The 17,504-nt window shown below is 37.9% G+C and overlaps 1 protein-coding gene and 1 non-coding gene across 2 annotated transcripts in view; one reads left to right on the top strand and one right to left on the bottom strand.

Annotated features, from left to right (window-relative positions):
• LOC124776294 overlaps positions 1 to 9,253 on the top strand; it is a 41,891-nt gene extending 32,638 nt beyond the window's left edge. Inside the window, exon 2 of the mRNA XM_047251210.1 lies at positions 7,066 to 9,253. Coding sequence (XP_047107166.1) covers positions 7,069 to 8,886 — 1,818 coding nt within the window. The 5' untranslated portion in view covers positions 7,066 to 7,068 and the 3' untranslated portion in view covers positions 8,887 to 9,253. The remainder of the gene's footprint in view (positions 1 to 7,065) is intronic.
• Positions 9,254 to 9,397: 144 nt separating this feature from the next.
• Trnat-ugu lies at positions 9,398 to 9,472 on the bottom strand. Its single transcript has one exon. It is a non-coding gene; the product is annotated as a tRNA-Thr (tRNA).
• Positions 9,473 to 17,504: the final 8,032 nt, after the last annotated feature.

Raw genomic sequence — 17,504 nt, 5'->3', positions numbered from 1 at the left:
TCACAGAGGGGCGACTTGTGTGGAAAGTTCAGTGATCTGAGCGTGTACTGCAGCAAATTTGCTGTCCATCTGCCATTGTGGGCTGACTGTTGCAATGCACACAGATGGATACATTTCAGATATTCCATCGGAAGTTTGCATTGGTGTATCTAGATCACTGGCGCACACAGTTAGAATCTATTGCAGGTCAGTAGGTAGGCGTGATAGTCAAATGCTTTGCAGAATGTCGCCACTTACTGTGTTGCTTGCTGACGTACATAATTGGCACAGCAGCTGCTATGGCATCAAATCGCCAAGCTCTTCAATATGAAATACTTTTTCCAGCCCTTTCGCCTCAGACTGCAAAACTCGTGTGAGTAGGGTGCTCTTAATCGCCAAATGTCGGTCCACGCTCGGCGGTGACGATAGAATATCCAGCGACTCCAGTGCCATTTCTTCACTGAGTGCTGCCACAACATAACTACAGGGTGTTTAAAAAATGTAACCAAAGAACTGAAAAGCGATACAATAAAGGATCTGTTTGAAAAATTTCAACGGACTGGGAACGTGACGGATGAACGTGCTGGAAAGGTAGGGCAACCGCGTACGGCAACCATAGAGGGCAAACGCGCAGCTAGTGCAGCAGGTGATCCAACAGCGGCCTCGGGTTTCCGTTCGTCGTGTTGCAGCTGCGGTCCAAATGACGCCAACGTCCATGTATCATCTCATGCGCCAGAGTTTACACCTCTATCCATACAAAATTCAAACGCGGCAACCCCTCAGCGCCGCTACCATTGCTGCACGAGAGACATTCGCTAACGATATAGTGCACAGGATTGATGACGGCGATATGCATGTGGGCAGCATTTGGTTTACTGACGAAGCTTATTTTTACCTGGACGGCTTCATCAATAAACAGAACTGGCGCATATGGGGAACCGAAAAGCCCCATGTTGCAGTCCCATCGTCCCTGCATCCTCAAAAAGTACTGGTCTGGGCCGCCATTTCTTCCAAAGGAATCATTGGCCCATTTTTCAGATCCGAAACGATTACTGCATCACGCTATCTGGACATTCTTCGTGAATTTGTGGCGGTACAAACTGCCTTAGACGACACTGTGAACACCTCGTGGTTTATGCAAGATGGTGCCCGGCCACATCGCACGGCCGACGTCTTTAATTTCCTGAATGAATATTTCGATGATCGTGTGATTGCTTTGGGCTATCCGAAACATACAGGAGGCGGCGTGGATTGGCCTCCCTATTCACCAGACATGTACCCCTGTGACTTCTTTCTGTGAGGACACTTGAAAGACCAGGTGTACCGCCAGAATCCAGAAACAATTGAACAGCTGAAGCAGTACATCTCATCTGCATGTGAAGCCATTCTGGCAGACACGTTGTCAAAGGTTTCAGGTAATTTCATTCACAGACTACGCCATATTATTGCTACGCATGGTGGATATGTGGAAAATATCGTACTATAAAGTTTCCCAGACCGCAGCGCCATCTGTTGTTGAAAATTGTAACTACTGTAATTTCGAAAGTTTGTCTGCCTGAAAATGTACTGTTGTCCCAAGCATATTGCAACAAACGGTGTACTTCTATCGCTGCTCGTTTAGTTTTTATTGCCGTTTCAAATATACCGGTCATTTTTGAAACACCCTGTATATTGTGCCAGAACGGCAGTGGTTTTACTGTGATACGGTTTATCATGGCATCAGCAGGTGTGTCTGCTAGTGGTGCAGGAACTTGATCTACCATCGTAATAATACTGAGGAATCAGTAGGCTACAGATGTGCGGTGTAGCTGCCGTGGAGTGCGGAAGATGCGCGGCGCAGTTGAGTGTGCAGCATGGTTGATGTGACAGTACTTTTTGTGACTTGGCACACTACGGAGTGCAAACATGTTTCGAATTGAGTGCCCGGTGACTGTCGAAGATAACCCATAACACAAAATGACATTCGTTTGACAGAGCGAACAAACAACAGAATAAATAATATAGCTGGAAAACAAAGAATAAACATAGATCATAGGCTGTTCCAGAGATGTTGTTGCATGGAATCTTTCACATGTGCGTAGCACTAAATCTTACACATATACACTGCACGCTAGCTTGTACGCACTTCAAGAGGCACACACCATGCACGCACACAAGCAAGCACACCTCATGCACACATAACCACCAACTCCAGCATCTTGGGCCGGAATGCAACTATCACGTGGGATGACAAGCAGCAATCTGGAGGGGGTAGGGAAGGGGAAGGGATATTAGTGTACGGGTGGCGAGAGAGATGAACACTGTGAGGTGGAGTGTGCAGGTACTAGAATGCTAACGGGTGCAGCGTCAGGAGGCTGTCGGGAGGATGGCGGGGGAAAATGTAGCAAAAAAGGAGAGGAGCAGGGAAAGACAGATGGATGCATTGGCAGAAAGCGGCAAATAAACAGGGTGGTAGATGAGGGTGGGGAGGAGCTGATAGGACAGAGGGTGGGGAAACTGTTGGGTGGAGTGTGTGCACATTCTTCAATAGAAGACTAGCACCAACAATTGAATTAGGCATACTACAACCACACACTATACAAATTCCACTTCTTAATACAGTAATTCTTCTTGTAGTAATAATAAGAGTAACATGAACACACCACAGACTTATGGAATATAACTGCATTCAAGCGTTACAAGGACTATTCTTCACCGGGCTGCTAGGACTATATTTCACTTTACTTCAAGCTTACAAACATTGAGAAGCACCCTTTAGTATTACTGAAGCAGTTTATGGGTCAACATTTTTCATTGCCACAGGATCTCATGGGCACCGTGTAATTTTTTGGAACACTCTTCTTAACAACATGTTTACTTCGACAGTCATTAAATCAGTTCTCACCAAGACATCACTTTGGATTTGAAGCCGCTGCATGGTACTGACAGTTTGTAGGTGTAGTTTGACTATTCTTATGGATCTCAATTTATTGATGAGGTAGATAATAGTTTTTCTGGTATAAATAGTATATTTGACTTCCAGTCAGAAAGCTTGATAATTAATCAAGGAAATCAATCCTAATATTACCTAAAAGAATTTTTATTAGATTTATTATTACATTAACTGTTATAGTCCTTGGAACCATCCTTTTTAATCTTTGATGTAGAAATTGTTATATCCTGCCTAGTTGTCAAAGATGGGGTGTCTAGGAAACTTGCTTCCCAGATTGCTAGACAACAGTTCAAGCAAATCATGTTAAAGACTTTTATTATGAAATGAATCAATGAAATATTTAATTTTGAGAAATACATAGATGTGTTGCAAGCAAGGGGCGACATGCAATGTAATCAAATGCCCTTCAATATGACGATTCCAATGCAAGTGAAGTAATACAGTAGATGCTTCTATCCAGGTTGCTGGTCTTGATGCTTCTGTAGAGCTGGGCCACTACCAGTCGGGAGAGGCACTTATGTTCTCTTCGCCTAGAGGCTGCTGCTGGTACATTTTTGTCTCAGAGAGGGGTTGGTCAGTGTACTATTGGCTGACGTTGTCTTCACAGCCCTCTCCGCTCTGTTGTTTCCCACTGGCGTGCCAGCGCATGACTTTACGTCGGAACAAAAATTGCATTAATTCTACCAGTTGTAATTTTTATAAAAACATCAGACATTATAATCTGAACAGTGTAAACAGTATTCTTCATCCAACCCCTTTTAGAAGGTTATATTGTGAATGGAATAAGGAGCTCTTCAATGAGCAGAATGAGGGGTTGTAGTTAAATATGACATTTGTGTCGCATTAAAAAAGTATTGATGTAATCAACCAACCTTACATTGAATAAGAAGTGAATTATTGCAGTCAGTTAATTGAAGCCAAAAGGAGGCATATTACTGTTAATAATATTATTGAAATATTAAGGAAATGTAAAGCTAATATGAAAGCTGCTAACTTTTTATATTAGTGGTTAAATTCCGTTACCATTTGTAACAATATCTGTATTTATAAACATTATCTAAAAATATTTCCTTAACATTTTCAGTGTTGCACTTAATTATAAGCTATTTAAATATATAAAAAATACTGCTAGAATAAACATTCAAAAACTTGTAGTTAAAAGATAAATCGTAAAATTAGACTTGTATTAACCCTGAATGTAACCAATTAAATAAGTAAATAATATGTATAAACCTCGACCACCTAATAACTCAACAATAATCGAAAGACTTTGATGAATAATAACCCAACTTAAGAGGTAAAGACCTAACAAACATAGTTGAAAGAAAAGGTGTACGTCATATAGAAACAGCAAGTCGAACGAAAAGTAGTGTGTTTAAAGAAAATAAATTATGAGAAAAATCAAACTGAGAAATAAGATAGCCCAAATAAGAACCTAAAACAACAACAGTAGTTGGTAAAGCAATAATATGAGGAATAGGAAAAATCAATCAAGATAAAACGGCACAAACAACTACTAATTATCCCAAAGAAGATATAATAACCCTAATTGTTAAAAGAAAATCTTCAATAAAAATTATTCTCACCATACATTGAATAATAACATAAACAAAAATAATAAGAAGCTGTTAAACCAGTAGATAAAATAAAGGAAAAAATAATTATTCATCCTAAACAAACCCATTCAGGAATTAAATCCTTTGAATAAAATCCAGCCAGAAAGATATACAACATAAAGACAAGCTTAAAAAAAAAAAAAAAAAAAAAAAAAAAAAAAAAAAAAAAAAAAAAAAAAAAAAAAACAGAAGTTAAATGGATAACAGTAGAACTCATGAAATGAATATCCCAAGAATCCTTTAAATTGTGAATTATTGAACCTGCACATATAAATGACAACACCTTAAAGAACACGAGCCAACAAATGGAAAAAAAGCATACTTTGGAAGGGCATCTTTTTGAAATCAAACTCAAAATTAGTCCCCAAACTAGCTGTATAATTATACAGCCAGGTAATGACAAGAATCAAACACAGTTATAAGTAATATTGGACAAAAATGAATTAATAAATAAACACCAACAGTGACAAGAGTAGAGGAATGAACTAATGCAGAAACAGCATTAGGAGCAGCCATAGCTGCAGGAAGTTAAGAAGAAAAAGGAATATGAGATCTTTTAGTCATAGCTGCCAAAAGAGTTAATATAGTGATAAGCTTTATCGTAAAAGAATTTGAGATAAAATCATAATAATAAATATAATGTCGACCACAAAAATTTAATATTCGAGCAATTAAAATCAAAATAGCAACATTACCAATACAATTAGACAAAAAGTCAACATACTCACACTATAAGACTTTACATTTTAATAATAAATAACTAAACAATAAGAAACCAAACCCAACCCATCTCAACCTAATAAAATTCTAATCAAATTTGGACTAATAATTAGAAAACCTATTGAAAGAATAAACATCAAAACAATAAGGTAAAAGATTTTTTTCACCAGATATATAATCCTCTCTATAATAAATCGCCAAAGAAAAATATACATAACAAAAGATGTAAAAATAAGAGCTATTCAGTCCAAAATTAAAGTCATCACAACCATTGAACCATTTAAATTGAAAAGTTCCCGTTCAACAAAAACTTCATAATCAATCATTAAATAATAAGTACTCAAAAATTATGGTTCTAGACAAAAATAAAGAAAAAACTTAATGAACAGTTAGAAAATAAATACACAGCCTAAGATGAAAAACTTAGTAACATACTGTCCCTGCACCCTCCACCCAACAGTTTCCACCCTCTCTGTCCTGTCGTCTCTTCCCCATTCCCATCTCCCACCCTGTTTATTTGCCACCCTCTGCCAATGCATTTTTTCCGATCGTCTCCTTTTTTGCTCCTTTTTTCCCCACCTCACTGCCCCACAACCTCCTGATGCTGCATCTGTTGGCACTCTAGTCCCTGCACACACCACCAGACTGTTTGTCTCTCTCCCCACCCATGCACTACTATCCATTCACCTTCCCCGCCCCCCTCCAGACTGCTGCTTGCATCCCATGTGATATTTGGCCCGAGATACAGTTCGTGGTTGGTGGTCACATGTGAATGAGGTGCGCTTGCTTGTGTGTATGAACATTGTGTGTCTCTCTCTTTTACTGATGAAGGCTGTGGCCGAAGGCTTTATGTAAGTAGCTTTAAATTGTGCCTGTCTGCAACTTAACATGTCGTCTTCATGGTAAGTAGCAATCTTATCTTTTCCTACATTGTTGGTATTGCTACCTGGAGTTTCCATTGTTTAATCATAATAATAATAATAATAATAATAATAATAATAATAATAATCTGAAGATAAGTCCTGTTTTCAGTCTTCTTTATTCTTTGCTATCCCCTTCACTTTGTGATAATTTTGGCACTTCATTACTTCCAGTTGATCTTAGACTATTTTCTTTCTTGGGTTCTCCTTGGTTCTACTCCCAGTATGTCTGTTTAAAACTTACCATGTCTAAATGTTCATAAAGTTTCGTTTTTCTTCTTGTTGGATAGTTGTTGAGATTTCTCTGTTCATTGATCTAATTCTCCACCACTTCAAAGTGCTTTCTGTCCTCAGCAGTGTTCAGCTTTCAAAGCCGTATAGGAGTACAATTAAATGAGGTGGTCACTAGTAATTGTCTTTGTTCACTAAGATCATATTTACGTGTTCCAGTTGTTTTTCTGATTTCCGTGCTGCATCTGTTGTACTCTGTAGTTAAGGTGCCTAAATAACAAAATTTATCAGCATTTTCTGTTTTATTTTTTAATTTTTTTATGTCAAGAGTGCTCATTTCTAACTTGGTTACTGTCACGATTTTGACTTTTTGACTACTAATTTTAAATTCAGACTTTTTCATAATTGCTGAAACTTTAGAAAGTATATTCTGCATATGTTTATAACTATCAGATATTAAAGCAGTGTCATCTGCACAAATCTTATGGAATGAACAGGAATTTTGTTCCCTTTAACACCAGATGTTTTTCCTTTGTTGATCCTTTAAGTTTTTTCATTGAAAGGGATAATGAGCATCCTTTGGGTCTTACCCCTGTTGTAATTTTGGCTGTACATTTTTTCCATAATATGTATAAAGTACTGCAATATAATTAATTTTTTTTTGCAGACAATGACGCGCTTTGCAAGGGCCCATGGATCAAAGTCTTCAAATGAGCGATTACCAGAAGCAGCAACATCATGGAATGTAATGAAACAGCAACTTACAGACAAGCTACAGTCTTCTAAGGCACTTGGAGATTCAGCTACATCTTTGCAAAAGATTTGGAAATCATCAGACTTTGATAGAGATGTTTGGAACAAAAATGAGGTTAAGTGGGCTGATTTGGAAGACAGTGAGTGTGCAGATAAAACTGTGAAATCTGGTGAAGAGTATAATACACTTGAAAAAAAGAATAAGAAGAGGAAGCATAATAAGACATTTACAAATGAACATTTTCCTGAAACCACAGGGGACAACGAGAAAAAAAAGAAAAAAATGAGGAACAGAGACAGCACCGAATTTCATGAGTCTCAGTATACAGGAATTAAGTTGTCTATGCCTGATAGTGATTTGCCACATACTAGTAATGTTGAAAAGGCAAAGAAGCCCAAAAAAATGAAGAAAGAAACTAATGATGAAGAGGGTAATATCAATGACATAGAGTTAGAGAAACATGAAATGTCAGAAGATGCAGTGTGTGAAGAAAATGGTATATCTCCAAAGTTCACCATGGAAAATAATATGAAAAAGAATTTAGGAAAGAAGCGAAAAAGGAGTCATGATAGTATATCTGGCATACAAGATGAACAGCCTGCCAGGAAATATGGAAGTGGTCTGAATGTAAAGGAGAATGTTAACCTTGAGAAAAGTGGTGAATCAGAAGCAAGTGATCATCAGTTGAAAAAGAAACATAAACGTTCTAAAAATAAAAATAAAACTGAAGAAAGTGGCTGCTTGGATTTTGTCAAACAGAATTTCCATGAAGAAGGTAGTGAAATTATCCCAGGTGCAGATGCTGATGTGGTGCCAAGTGAAAAGCATAGAAAGAAAAAGAAATGTAAAGATAATGGAAGCAACACAGTAGTTGGTGTAGATGCCAGTTTGAATGGTGGCAAGCCGAATTTTGAATTGGGGGGTAAAGGAAGTCACACAAGTGTAACTTCAGAGAACGTGCAAAACGAAGGAAGAGAAAAGAAAAGAAAAAAATTGTGGCAGCAAGAAAATAACAAGAAATTCATGAAAAAACATAACTTCTCTGTGGAAGATAGAAAGATAAAGAAGGGTGAATTTGAAAAGAAGTATCTACACACAACAGTACTACACGTGAATGGTAAGGATATAAAAATAGTTAAGTTTGATGGCTTCCCTGTGAAAAAAGAAGACGCAGAAAATTTAATACAACTGAAGAAGAAAATGATTGCAAATGGGATACCAGCTAGTGAAATTAAAGCAACAATGAAGTTGGAGAGGCGCAAGGCAGAGAAAGCACTGGCAAGAGAGAAGAAGAAAGTTTGTTTTCATTGCAGGAATTCTGGTCATGTTCTATCAGAATGCCCAGATCTGGGAAAGGCAGATACAGATGATCTTGTAGGGATGGGTATTTGTTTCAAATGTGGATCAACAGAGCACAAGCACTTTGAATGTCGTGTTACTAGGGAACAGGAATTTCGTTACGCTAAATGCTTTATATGTAATGAGCAAGGACATATTGCTCGGCAGTGCCCAGATAATCCCAGAGGATTGTATCCAAAAGGTGGTGCGTGTCATATCTGTGGAGATGTTACTCACCTGAAGAAAGATTGTCCAGATCTTATTAAAGAAAAAGAAGAAAAAATTATAAAGTTGCAGACACTGACTGACAAGGCATTAGAGGCATTAGAAGATGATAAAAACGCGAAGTCTGTCTCACTTAATGATGTTAAAAAAAAGAAGACTGTCAAATTTTAATGAGATCTGGAATTTTGTTTTGTAAAAAGAAAAGTAGTTAATTTTGTTTTGTAAAAAGAAAAGTAGTTGTTTAAGATTAAAGGTTTATATTTTTAAAAAGAAACAAGTGTTGTAACGTGTTTGGTTTGTCATGTAAGAGTTTTATTATTATGCAGTGTGTTGAGTTTAAAGAACAAATAATTTTTGAAGTAAAGATAACAAATCAACAAATACCATGAAACGAGGTGAATAGTGACAAATTTTAACTTTGGTTGAAAAATTTGCTTACTGTTTGTCAAATTTAAACAAAAAAATAGTACCCAAAACTTAGGGCTGTATTGCTCTTATCAGCTTATGATATTATCAAATTATTTTCTTTCAATAAATTTAAAAAAATTTAAACATGGTGTTTCTAATCACCCCGCAGATAGGGGTGAATAGAAAGAGTTATAAAATTGAAATGATAATTAAATGGACACCCTAGCTGCAAACAGGCGTTGATGTACTTCATTGGGGACATTTTGAAAATGTGTGCCCTGATCGGGACTCGAACCCGGGATCTCCTGCTTACATGGCAGACGCTCTATCCATCTGAGCCACCATGGGCACAGAGGATAGTGCGTCTGCAGGGACTTATCCCTTGCACTCTCCCCGTGAGATCCACATTCCCAACATGTCCACACCACTACATTCGTAGTGTTACTAATAGATGTTTGCCCATCATACTCATTACTCGTGGCAGATTAATCTACCAAGTCCCGTACGAGTTCGGGCATAGCGTGTGTGTTCGCACAAGGTGGTCAATGGCTGGGAAGCCATATTTTAACTATATATATGACGGTAGTATCTGTTCCCTAAAGAACAGTTACCGTGGATGACCATGCAGCTTTGCTAGAAATGAAATGATAATTAAATGGACACCCTAGCTGCAAACAGGCGTTGATGTTCCGACAAAACCATTGTCGATAAGGTACTTAACTTTGCAAACATAACATCGAAAAGATGATGTTTTACCATATACTTTGACCACCATATAGTCACTTTGGCTTATGGAGATACCAGTATTTTCATCTCAATCTGAAGAACCTGAAGAGGACAAAATCAAGTCTTCATCACTGTCCTGCAGTGAGTATGCATCTTCATCCTCTGATGACGAATCAAGACTTTTTCTGTTTTTCTTGTTTAGATGTACAAGGGCTTGGATCACTGTAAAGTGAAGAATTGGGGGTTACATTCTTCCCATCCATGTCCTCAAAGTCGTCAACACTAACACTTTTGCCAGGTTGGACATTAACTTTTGTCCTTTTTCTCCTTTGTTTAGCAGTCTGGTCTTGTCTAAGACTCTGGAAGAGTTCTTTATAACTGTTGTCAACAGCATTAGTGCAGTCTTCAAGATTGTTCTTATCCTGGTTTTCATTTGCTGGTATACCGGTACCAGTACCTGGGAGCATTGACAACACTTTATTGAGGGCTAGAGGCACAATCCCACATTTCCTGAAACCTGCAATAACGTTTTTTTCCTTCAAGGAGTCACACAACTGTTTCAAAAGAAGAGGAAATTTATCCTTAGGAACTGTTGCCTTGTTTCTTCCTGCTCCCATTCTTCCAATATTTGGTGCCAAGTAGAGGCTGAAAAAATGCCACATCCAGTGGTTGTATGAGGTGTGTTGAATTTGCTGGTAGGAATATAAATCTTATGTCATTGTCCTGACACAGCTTAAGTGATTCTATGGACAGATGTGAAGATAAATTGTCTCTAATGAGAAATTTCTTACCTTCCAGCTGTTTCAGGGATGGGACAGCAACTGTAAGGACCCAATCATCGAAGCAGAACGAATCGAACCAGCCAGATTTTGACCGATTGTATCTTGCATATTTTGGCCCACCTTCGCTCCAGCTTTGATATAAATGCAAAGCCTTATACATGACATAAGGGGGTAGTATAGTGCCATTTCCAGCAAATGCAAACATTACGGAGATTGATGCCTTTGAGGAGTTTATGACCCTTTTGGGATATTTAGTTCCCTTCCGTGTGACTACCTTTCATTTTCCTGGATCATCTGTAAGGTTTGTGTCTTCATAATTTATTATATTAGACGACAGCATATTCTCCAGTTCCTTTGACAGTTCATCGAAGTAACTGTTGATAGTTTCTGGTGTAACACCAGCTCTGGAGCGTTTTATGTTTTGGTACGTACGTACTGCTACTTGATCTTTGTGTCGCCTCATAAATGATTCCACAAAATCACAACCAGGGAGATTATTCACAAACCTTCTCACTTCCTTCTCCCTTCTGTCCAGAGAATCCTTTACTAGAAGTCTTAAATCTTTAATGCATAGTGTAGCTGATCAGCTACAGACTTCATTTCTTTGATGTATCCTATACTGAGCAAATTTTGTAACAAATTCGTTATGTAGTTAAGTATATACACTCTACTGCAGCTGCTAAGCTGCTAGTAGCTCTTCATAGTGGTCGTAAATGGCAGGGTGAACTGAACCAGTTTGACAATCAGCTGTATGGATGTACTGTCACTTGTGTGTTTTTCCGGAAAGTAGAGACTTTTTTTGTGTTTGTGCACTGATTTGTGGGTTTGAAAATTACTTTTTTATTTTTAAATGTAATTAGATATGGTGTAGACAGTTAATTCCGATCTCTTAATGATAGATTTGAAATTAGGTCTGTCTTTGTGTTTGTAGCGATTGTCAACAATAATGCTTTGTTAATTTAACCAAAAATTTGAGCAGCAACTCTGAAACAAGAAAGATATGTTAGTGGTGTGTGTAACGTAACTAGAGAATTGTTGTTGTTGTTGTTGTTGTTGTTGTTGTTGTTGTTGTTGTTGTGGTTGTGGTCTTCAGTGTGATCTACCCATCTAATCTTCAGCATTCTTCTGTAGCACCACATTTCGAAAGCTTCTATTCTCTTCTTGTCCAAACTATTTATCGTCCATGTTTCACTTCCATACATGGCTACACTCCATACGAATACTTTCAGAAATGACTTCCTGACACTTAAATCTATACTCGATGTTAACAAATTTCTCTTCTTCAGAAACGCTTTCCTTGCCATTGCCAGCCTACATTTTATATCCTCTCTACTTCGACCATCATCAGTTATTTTGCTTCCCAAATACCAAAACTCCTTTACTACTTTAAGTGCCTCATTTCCTAATCTAATTCCCTCAGCATCACCCGACTTGATTAGACTACATTCCATTATCCTTGTTTTGCTTTTGTTGATGTTCATCTTATATCCTCCTTTGAAGACACTGTCCATTCCATTCAACTGCTCTTCCAAGTCCTTTGCTGTCTCTGACAGAATTACAATGTCATCGGCGAACCTCAAAGTTTTTATTTCTTCTCCATGAATTTTAATACCTACTCCGAATTTTTCTTTTGTTTCCTTTACTGCTTGCTCAATATACAGATTGAAGAACATCGGGGAGAGGCTACAACCTTGTCTTACTCCCTTCCCAACCACTGCTTCCCTTTCATGTCCCTTGACTCTTATAACTGCCATCTGGTTTCTGTACAAATTGTAAATAGCCTTTCGCTCCCTGTATTTTACCCCTGCCACCTTTAGAATTTGAAAGAGAGTATTCCAGTCAACATTGTCAAAAGCTTTCTCTAAGTCTACAAATGCTAGAAACGTAGGTTTGCCTTTCCTTAATCTTTCTTCTAAGATAAGTCGTAAGGTCAGTATTGCCTCACGTGTTCCAGTGTTTCTACGGAATCCAAACTGATCTTCCCCGAGATTGGCTTCTACTAGTTTTTCCATTCGTCTGTAAAGAATTCGTGTTAGTATTTTGCAGCTGTGACTTATTAAGCTGATAGTTCGGTAATTTTCACATCTGTCAACACCTGCTTTCTTTGGGATTGGAATTATTATATTCTTCTTGAAGTCTGAGGGTATTTCGCCTGTTTCATACATCTTGCTCACCAGATGGTAGAGTTTTGTAAGGACTGGCTCTCCCACGGCCGTCAGTAGTTCCAATGGAATATTGTCTACTCCGGGGGCCTTGTTTCGACTCAGGTCTTTCAGTGCTCTGTCAAACTCTTCACGCAGTATCATATCTCCCATTTCATCTTCATCTACATCCTCTTCCATTTCCATAATATTGTCCTGAAGTACATCGCCCTTGTATAGACCCTCTATATACTCCTTCCACCTTTCTGCTTTCCCTTCTTTGCTTAGAACTGGGTTTCCATCTGAGCTCTTGATATTCATACAAGTTGTTCTCTTATCTCCAAAGGTCTCTTTAATTTTCCTGTAGGCGGTATCTATCTTACCCCTAGTGAGATAGGCCTCTACATCCTTACATTTGTCCTCTAGCCATCCCTGCTTAGCCATTTTGCACTTCCTGTCGATCTCATTTTTGAGACGTTTGTATTCCTTTTTGCCTGTTTCACGTACTGCATTTTTATATTTTCTCCTTTCATCAATTAAACTCAATACTTCTTCTGTTACCCAAGGATTTCTACTAGCCCTAGTCTTTTTACCTACTTGATCCTCTGCTGCCTTCACTACTTCATCCCTCAAAGCTACCCATTCTTCTTCTACTGTATTTATTTCCCCCATTCCTGTCAATTGCTCCCTTATGCTCTCCCTGAATCTCTGTACAACCTCTGGTTCTTTTAGTTTATCCAGGTCCCATCTCCTTAAATTCCCACCTTTTTGCAGTTTCTTCAGTTTTAATCTACAGGTCATAACCAATAGATTGTGGTCAGAGTCCACATCTGCCCCTGGAAATGTCTTACAATTTAAAGCCTGGTTCCTAAATCTCTGTCTTACCATTATATAATCTATCTGATACCTTTTAGTATCTCCAGGGTTCTTCCATGTATATAACCTTCTTTCATGATTCTTAAACCAAGTGTTAGTTATGATTATGTTGTGCTCTGTGCAAAATTCGACCAGGCGGCTTCCTCTTTCATTTCTGTCCCCCAATCCATATTCACCTACTACGTTTCCTTCCCTCCCTTTTCCTACACTCGAATTCCAGTCACCCATGACTATTAAATTTTCGTCTCCCTTCACAATCTGAATAATTTCTTTTATTTCATCATACATTTCTTCAATTTCTTCGTCATCTGCAGAGCTAGTTGGCATATAAACTTGTACTACTGTAGCAGGCGTGGGCTTCGTATCTATCTTGGCCACAATAATGCGTTCACTATGCTGTTTGTAGTAGCTTACCCGCATTCCTATTTTCCTATTCATTATTAAACCTACTCCTGCATTACCCCTATTTGATTTTGTGTTTATAACCCTGTAGTCACCTGACCAGAAGTCTTGTTCCTCCTGCCACCGAACTTCACTAATTCCCACTATATCTAACTTCAACCTATCCATTTCCCTTTTTAAATTTTCTAACCTACCTGCCCGATTAAGGGATCTGACATTCCACGCTCCGATCCGTAGAACGCCAGTTTTCTTTCTCCTGATAACGACATCCTCTTGAGTAGTCCCCGCCCGGAGATCCGAATGGGGGACTATTTTACCTCCGGAATATTTTACCCAAGAGGACGCCATCATCATGTAATCATACAGTAAAGCTGCATGCCCTCGGGAAAAATTACGGCTGTAGTTTCCCCTTGCTTTCAGCCGTTCGCAGTACCAGCACAGGCCGTTTTGGTTATTGTTACAAGGCCAGATCAGTCAATCATCCAGACTGTTGCCCTTGCAACTACTGAAAAGGCTGCTGCCCCTCTTCAGGAACCACACGTTTGTCTGACCTCTCAACAGATACCCCTCCGTTGTGGTTGCACCTACGGTACGGCTATCTGTATCGCTGAGTATAGTATTAATATGGCATACCAGTAGAATTTTTTAGATTTTGTTATCGTGGGATGAATAGAAACACCAGAATTCATGTGTTTCTATTCACCCAGCAAAGTTTATAAGCATAACCTAAAAAATCTGGAAAATCACAGACCTGATTTCATTGAAAGTGAAACAAAAACCAGCCCTTACTGTTTTATACAGATGTTGTACCTAGTACTTACAGTGCCATTAACTGTCATATGTAGAATACATGTTTACTTACTAGAGAAGTTCAAAGTAGGTAGGAAAACAACTTAAAAACTATCGACACACGCACAAGGATAAACATCAACGTACAATGCTGCCAACCCAAAAACAATAATAGTTAAAATTAATGTCCAGTATAACCTTATAGTATTCAAAGTGTTTGTGTATATGAAGTTTTGTTTCTATTACCCCGTTTTCGGCAGTGAAGGTGCTGAGTTGTCACTAGGCCCATAAACAAGACTGATAACTTTGACAACTTCTGCCACCTCTCCAAACCATTGCGCTGTGCACAAATTCCCCTGTGGTCAGAATGAGCTTGCTGGTGCTACATTAATATCCTGTGCACCTGCTGCCTCTCCTCCCACCCATCAGGCTCCCTTTCCAAATCCTCTATCCCACTCCCTGCCTCATTTCCCTCTCAACCACTTCACTTGGCGTGACCTCAAATCCCAGTTGAGCTGCAGTGCTGCCACAGTTGAGACGGTGCATCTGTATGTATAGTGTGTGCTCTTGTGTTGCATGTGCGTGTTTGGAGTGAGAGCAAGTCCACTCTAGAGCTCTGAAGGACATATTTTAAGTCCAGTTGACTAATCGGCTATTCATTGATTGTTACCTGTATTCCTTAAATTATTTATATTCCAAATACTTTCCTTTACTGAATTCAGTATGCATGTATCATATTTGCAGATGTATGTTGCTGGGTGTGGAATTTGTTACATAGTGAAGGATATATCTGTCTGCAATAAATTCACAGCCACATATTATGCCAAACAGTGAAATGTAAACAAGCAGTAACTTTTCGAAAGACAGTAAGTCCATAGTTAAAATTTTTGCAGCAGACCAAAAATTAATATTGAATAAAGTTTTAAAACAACATATAATTTGAATATGAGAAGCTATTAATGGGTCTGAATATGAGAAAATGGAATGAGTAGAAAAATCTCACTCTTTATTTAAAGGCATAGTTGCTACTCAGATTTTTAGAATATTTGGACTTGTTTCATTTTGCATCAACCATAAGAACTATTCGTGTGTTGAATCCAATTTACAGAAGAAAAATTCAATAATCTATTCTTCAACTTTTATTTTGGGCAATAATAAATGACACAGAGAAACAACAAAATGTGTCCAACTGCAGTGTAAACAGTACAATCAAAATTAATGATTTTGGTTTCATGGTAACATACTGTTTACATGAGAAATGTTGATTTATTGTGTGAGCACTGATTAAGAATTTTAATTAGGCAATACATTTTTAAACAATATTAAAGAGTTACAACCAGAATTGTAATTAAACTTATTTTAATAATATTTTTTTATTTTTTAAAGAAAAAGCTTTTTTAACCTTCTTCAAAGCATTTGGTATCCCAGTTCCAACTCCAAGTAATCACTCTCTCAGTCTTCAACTTTTTCTTCTATATTGTTTGCCAAATCATCTCTCCCGAGGTGTTGAACATAAAATTGTAGACTGTCATCTTCTCTCCTTATGTCAAGAAAGTGCTATTTAAGATTTCATGGGGTGTATCAAATGGACAGTATTTGGGTCAGGCATATGATCTTTTGCTACACCTCTTTTTAGCAAGCTCATATAATTTTTCAATGTATCATTCAAGCTGTATGAAGTTTCCATTTTAAAGATAATATACATTCTTTTTTCCTTCCAGTTTCAGTTGCTTTATGACTTATCCCCACTGGCTTCTTCAGTTGGCAACAAATGTCCTTAAAGTTTAAAATTCCAGTCTGTTCCTGGTCTTTGAACATTCCCCATTTTCTACTAAATATTATATGTTGAGGATTTAACATTTCAGCCTTTTTCTCCAGAGACTTCTCTATTGCACTGAAAAGGCAATCCATGAGCAAGTATGAATGACCACGCACTGGAAATGTTAGCCGTGTTTCTTTCACTGAGTCTGGAGATTTTTTTAGAAGCACCAGTTGGGAGAATGATCCACTTGGGCAATAGAAAATAATCTTGTACTTTTAGTGTATTATTCGAATCTACAATACACTATGCATTTGTTCCTCGACAAGCCTGGTCTTCATTTCACCAGTAGAAGTTTGGGTTGCACTTGGTGCGTATCAAAGGAGAGAGACAAACTGCTGGGCAATTTCTGTTTCATAATGACATATAATTGCTTTGCTCTAATTTTATGAGCAGCAAGCTCTTTTCCAACCCCTTTGTCTCTTGACAAAGTATTTAGCAAGTTTCATTTAGTGTTTCATTCCACAGCAATAGCTACATACATCTGCTGCAGTATCACCAAACGCCACATTAAAAGTTTTAGAAAAAAATGTTATTGAAGGATCATTTTTGTACCTTTAAAGAGCAAGGAATGCTCTCATTTTTCATAGCTAAGAATTTTGTGATGTTTTATTCTAAAGAAAGATACAGCCTTTCATTTTTTTTCTGCTGTAATGACTTCCTCTAGAGATGAACTCAATCACACTCTGTTTCTTTGGAATGTTTTGTTTTGTTGTTTGGTCTCCGTCTCTTGGTTTCATTAATGACATATTGAGGAAGTAATACTATTAAGTTTGGTTGTTCCTATATAGAATACAGCCATAAAAAGCTTTAAATACACAGGAACTTGTTTGTTCATCCGATCTG

Source organism: Schistocerca piceifrons, chromosome 2, assembly GCF_021461385.2.
Source record: "Schistocerca piceifrons isolate TAMUIC-IGC-003096 chromosome 2, iqSchPice1.1, whole genome shotgun sequence".
NCBI classification, from domain to species: domain Eukaryota; kingdom Metazoa; phylum Arthropoda; class Insecta; order Orthoptera; family Acrididae; genus Schistocerca; species Schistocerca piceifrons.
This window is presented reverse-complemented; position numbering and strand designations above follow the sequence as displayed.